General features: G+C 51.6%; 1 protein-coding gene across 1 annotated transcript in view; it reads left to right on the plus strand.

Annotated features, from left to right (window-relative positions):
• Positions 1-5,980, plus strand: part of Acad10 (acyl-CoA dehydrogenase family, member 10) — a 30,557-nt gene that overhangs the window by 18,763 nt on the left and 5,814 nt on the right. The window contains exons 12-16 of the mRNA XM_013023093.1: positions 1,540-1,713; positions 2,988-3,388; positions 4,020-4,160; positions 4,974-5,111; positions 5,209-5,299. Coding sequence (XP_012878547.1) covers positions 1,540-1,713; positions 2,988-3,388; positions 4,020-4,160; positions 4,974-5,111; positions 5,209-5,299 — 945 coding nt within the window. The remainder of the gene's footprint in view (positions 1-1,539; positions 1,714-2,987; positions 3,389-4,019; positions 4,161-4,973; positions 5,112-5,208; positions 5,300-5,980) is intronic.

Consider the following 5,980-nt stretch of genomic DNA (forward strand, 5'->3'; position numbering starts at 1 on the left):
GCGATCCTCAGATCTCAGCCTCCTGAGTATCTACGATTACAGGTGTAAGCCACCAGCGCCCGGCTCAATTTGATTTTTAAATTAAAAATACAATATTAGGGATAAAAGTGTAGCTCAGTGATAAGGTGCCTGACTACCTAACTCAAGGCCCTGAGTTCAAACCCCAGTATTGCCAAAAATAAAGAAACTTCAGCTGGGTGCTGGTGGCTCATGCCTGTAATCCTAGCTACCCAGGAGGCTGAGATCTGAGAATGGTGGTTTGAAGCCAGCCTGGGCAGCAAGTTTCCTATGAGTCTCTCTCTCTCTGTCTCTCTTTTTTTTTTTTTTTTGTCGGTCATGGGGCTTGAACTCTGGGCCTGGACGCTGGCCCTCAGCTCTTCAGCTCAAGGCAAGCGCTCTACCACTTGAGCCATAGCACCACTTCTAGTTTTCTGGTGGTTTATTAGAGATAAGAGTTTCACAGACTTTCCTGCCCAGACTGGCTTTGAACTGAGATCCTCAGACCTCAGCCTTCTGAGTAGCTAGGATGACAGGTGGGAGCCACCAGCTCCCAGCCCCTATGAGACTCTTTATGTCCATTTAACCACTAGAAAACTAGAAGTGACCCTTTGGTTCAAGTGGTAAGCCATGCCTCCAATTCTGACATTTTCCCTGGCTAATTGGAATAAGAGTCTCCAGGATTTATCTGTCTAGGCTGATTCTGAATGATCACATCTGAGTATCTAAGATTAGAGGCACTGGCTGCTGAGACTGGCATCAGTGGAATTTTATATTTATTTTTTGCATAATTTGATGGGGTGCTCTTCCAATGTCTGTGTGTGTGTGTGTGTGTGTGTGTTTTGCTGGGAATGGAACCCAAGGCCATGTGCTAGTCAAGTGTTCTACCACTGAATTGCAGTCCCAGCCCTTCCAGTGCTGGTGTTAACCTGGCCAAAGAACAAGTATCTTCAAATGCTTGTTGAGAATATCTACTTGCTGTGAACTGTGGTCCAGGTAGAATCTGAGGCCACAGTCCTTCCTTTACTGCTGATTTTTTTTTTTTCATTCATGGGGCTTGAACTCTGGGCCTGGGTTCTGTCCCTCAGCTCTTCAGCTCAAGGCTAGTGCTCTACCACTTGAGCCACAGCGCCACTTCCGGTTTTTCTGCTTATGTGGTGCTGAGGAATCGAACCCAGGGCTTCATGCATGCAAGGCAAGCGCTCTATCACTGAGACACCTTCCCAGCCCCTACTGCTGATTTCGTCTGAAACCTTTCAGAGCCAATTTTTTTTTTTTTTTTGTCGGTCGTGGGGCTTGAACTCTGGGCCTGGGCGCTGTCCTTCAGCTCTTCAGAGCCAATTTGTGACGCATAGCTCCATGCCTAGAGCCCTGGCTATCTGATGGAGGGAGGAGGAGCTGCTGACATCATGAGCTTCCTTCTGGAGCTGGATATGAACTGAATTTCTAGGGCCTCTCGAGACCTGCATCGTTCAGCCCCTCGCCAGCCCTGGGGCAAGGCAGGCACTGACTGACGGCCCAGGTTCACCTCCTTCACTGCAGGTTTCAGTGACCAGGATGTGAGGCAGCTGGGCATCCCCAGCGCAGAGGAGTACTTCAGGATGTACTGTCTCCACATGGGCATCCCTGCCATTGAGAACTGGAACTTCTACCTGGCCTTCTCCTTCTTCCGTGTGGCGGCAATCCTACAGGGAGTCTACAAGCGGTCGCTCACAGGTAACGGGGTGGCCATTCGGATGAGTCTCAGCCAAGACAGTGCTCAACTGCTCTTCCTCTTACCCTAGAGGTATGGCAGGAACTGGTCTGACCAGAATTCTATAATAGTTTATTCATTCATCATAAAAACTTAATAGGTAATATTTCTCTTTCTTTTTTAAATATCAGGTCTGGGGCTCGAAGTCATGACTGGGCTGTGTCTCTGAGCTTTTTTGCTCAAGGATAGCACTCTACCACTTAAGCCACAGCTCTGATTCTGACTTTTTAGAGGTTAATTAGAGATAAGAGTCTCACAGAAGCTGGGTGCCAGTGGCTCACACCTGGCTACTCAGGATGCTGAGATCTGAGGATCACAGAAGCCAGCCTGGGCAGGAAAGCCCATGAGTTCTTTATCTCTAATAAACTACTCAGAAAAGGCCAGAAGTGACACCGTGGTAGTGTTACCCTTGAACAAAAGAAGCTCAGGAACCAGGCACCGGTGGCTCACGCCAGTAATCCTAGCTACTCAGGAGGCTGAGATCTGAGGATCGCTGTTTAAAGCCAGTCTGGGCAGGAAAGTCCGTGAGACTCTTATCTCCAATAAACCACCAGAAAACTGGAAGTGGCACTATGGCTCACGTGGTAGAGTGCTAGCCTTGAGCTGAAGAGCTAAGGGACAGCGCCCAGGCCCAGAGTTCAAGCCTCATGACAAAAAAAAAAAAATCTCACTTTCCTGCCCAGGCTGGCTTTGAGCCTCGATCCTCAGATCTTAGCCCCCTGAGTAGCTAGGATGACAGTTGTAAGCCACTAGTACCAGCTTAATTATTCTTTAAATAGGAAAAATAGTCCTTGTGAAAAGACTTGGTGCAGGCATTTCAGAGAGCATAGGAAGAGCAACTCAAGTGAGCAGCTAGTGCTGCTTGCTGATCTAGCCAAAATGCTGAGTAGCCCCTGGCCATCTGTTGTCACGTGACTGTTGTCCAGCCAGGTGGCTGAGCACAATACAGGATGCCTCCTCGCCCGCTGGTGCAGCACGAGTCACTGGCGCACCCCTAGGCGAATGCAGTTTCTGGAAGTGAAGCACAGAGGGCAGGTAGACCTGCCTTTGACCTCGAGTTCCCTGTCCATTCATTGGCAGCTTGAACAAGTCACTTCCATCCCTGAGCCTCAGTTTCCTGTGCAAAGTGCAGATTAAGACAGTGGTATGGCTGGAAATGAGCGGTAGTGGCGGTCATCCTTGCACAGGTCAGCATCCCAAGGTGCCTCTAATCGCTGCTGTCCCTCGTTCTGCTTAGGGCAAGCAAGCTCAGCGACGGCCGGACAGAGTGGCAAGCTGGCCGAATTTATGTCTAACTTGGCATGGGACTTTGCAACTAAAGAAGGCTTCCGAATTTTCAAAGAGATGCCAGTCACCAAACCAGTCACAAGGTCCCACCATGTGTGGAGCCGAGCGCAGGGCCTGCTAAGCCCCACCGGCATGAGGAGACACAGCTCTGTTCCAGAAGCTTCGCCAGCTCATGCCACCAAGGGGGCTCTGGTTCTCTCTCCAGAAGGCCTCTCCCCAAGGGTCAGGACGCTGTATGGCCGCCTGCAGCAGTTTATGGAGCAGCAAGTGTACCCTGCAGAGCCAGAGCTGCAGCGACACCAGGCCTCTGCCGACAGGTGGAGCCCTTCCCCGCTCATGGAAGACCTCAAGGTAAGGAAGAGCTGGCCGCGGGTAACATGGCCAACCTCGGCCCTTACTCCAGGGCTCACCTGTGGCCCTCAGGCCCGCTGAGCAGAACTAATCTTGGCTCCCCATACTCGGTTTTATCCTGAGTTCTGGTTGTGTAGTCACAAACACACAGATGGGTGTGGAAGAGGAAGGCTGTGTGTGGCTTGGAAAGCCAGGCCAACCGGGTTGTCTATTTCAGAATGGAAGCAATAAAGTGTGTGTGGTTACCATCTGCACTGATTTCAACCCCAGTACCAGCACACACACACACACACACACACACACACACACACACACACACACACACATACACACACACACACGCTAATACCCATGTAGCAAACACCTTGAGAGAAGTAATGCCTAGTATGAATCTTTTTTGGTTACTTCTGGTCATATCTGAATAAATTCAGATATGTAAACCTGGGGGCCAGCTGACGGCCTGTCACTGCTGGCTGGCTCTGGCTGTTCCCCGGGGGCTTCCCGTGTTTCTGCCATCTGCCTATCCAGCCAGCGGCAGCCACTCAGGTCATTGTTCTTGAGACCACTGCATCTCTACTGCATCTCCCATTAGACATCCTTTCTGACTCTGGCTCATGCTTTTCTGTGACAGGACAAGGCCAAGGCTGAAGGACTTTGGAACCTTTTCCTTCCTTTGGAGAGCGACCCAGAACAAAAATACGGAGCAGGACTGACCAACGTGGAGTACGCACATCTGTGTGAAGTCATGGGCACGTCTCTGTATGCGCCTGAGGTACCTTTGCCATGCCTTGCTCAGTGCAAGAAGAGCAGCTCCCCACCCAGAAAGGCAGACTCAGGGCAGCTGACAGGAGCGTAAACTTTTCATCTGAAAGGAGGACAGCGGTCAGCTCAGCGGGGCAGTCACCCAGGGATGGCAGAGACTCCAGCCCCGGCGCACACAGAGGGGTCTACAGAGAATTTGAGATTTCATTTTAAAAATGCACGTGTGAGGGCTGGGAATGTGGCTTAGTGGTAGAGTGCTTGCTTAGCATGCATGAAGCCCCCGGTTCGATTCCTCAGTACCACATACACGGAAAAGGCGGGAAGTGGTGCTGTGGCTGAGCAAAAGAAGCTTAGAAACAGTGCCTCGGGCCCTGAGTTCAAGCCCCAGGACTGGTACAAATATAAATAAAGAAAAATGCATGTGTGCCTATTAATTCTAGTTACTGAGGAGGTGGAGATCTGAAGATCCCAGTTCAAGCTTGCCCAGGCAGGAAAGTCTGTGAGACTCTTAGCCACCAGAAGAGCACACAGCCACTCTTCGAGCACCCAGCTTGATAGAAAAAGCTCAGGGACAATGCCCAGACCCTGAGTTTAAGCCCTACTACTACTACTACTACTACTACTACCACACACACATGCACACATGCACACACACACACACACACGCATGCACGCACGCACGCATGCACGCACGCACGCATGCACGCACACAGGGCATATATGAGCATTTTCATAGGGGGAGAGGAGGAGTACTTCCACGAGTCCTCAGCGGGAGTTTGAACGTGGCTGTGGGGGTCTCTGCTGCACTCTTTGTCCTTGGCAGATGTTCAACTGCTCCGCGCCAGACACGGGAAACATGGAGCTGCTGGTGCGCTATGGCACAGAGGAGCAGAAGGCCCGCTGGCTGATCCCTCTGCTGGAGGGCAGGGTGCGCTCCTGCTTTGCCATGACGGAGCCCCAGGTACCTTCCTTGGGCCGTCCTGCCTTGCTGGGCCTGCCTAGTCTCTGCACAGAGGCAGGGGCAGTGGCGGCGCTAACTGGAACGTGCTTCCATGCAGGTGGCCTCGTCAGATGCTACCAACATCGAGGCTTCCATCCGAGAGGAGGATGGTGTCTATGTCATAAACGGTCGCAAGTGGTGGATCTCAGGTATATGACCTAGAATCAGCTTTCAAATACATGACAATGGGTATCAGAGAGCACACTTCCTGAGGCCTGGTAGGCCAGTTCTCTCTTAGGTGACACTAAAAAGGTATTGAGCCAGGTGCTCAGCCTGTAATCCTAGTTACTCAGGAGGCTGAGATTTGGAGGGAGGATCAGGGTTTAAAGCCAGTCTGAAAAAAAAAAATCTGTAGGATTCCATCTCCAACTAACTAGAAACATGCTGAATGAGAGCGCAAGGCCCTGAGCTCAAACCCCGATACCTGCCAACACCCCTCACCACACACACTCACAAATCTAAACGGGGAGAGCCCACCTCTGCTCTCAGCAGGAGTGCCACATGGGGTACACTGCTCTCACATGCAAGTATAACCCACCTGTCACCGTCTGCCCCACAAGTGACTCTGTGATCTGTCCCCTTTGTGATGGCCCCTGCTTTTAGCTCAGGTGTGTTATATCAAAAGGGTTGAGAGCCTGGCCCCTCTCTGGGGTGTTGCCTCGCCCAGGCCCCCCATAAACATTCTGGACTGTCTCACTGGCCCCCTCCCCCCTTTCTACAGAAGGCAGAGATTAGTGGCGCTGTAGCTCAAGTGGTAGAGCGCTCGCCTTGAGCTGAAGAGCTGAGGGACAGCGCCCAGGCCCAGAGTTCAAGCCCCACGACCGACAAAA

Source organism: Dipodomys ordii, unplaced genomic scaffold (assembly GCF_000151885.1).
Source record: "Dipodomys ordii isolate 6190 unplaced genomic scaffold, Dord_2.0 Scaffold66, whole genome shotgun sequence".
Lineage (NCBI taxonomy): Eukaryota > Metazoa > Chordata > Mammalia > Rodentia > Heteromyidae > Dipodomys > Dipodomys ordii.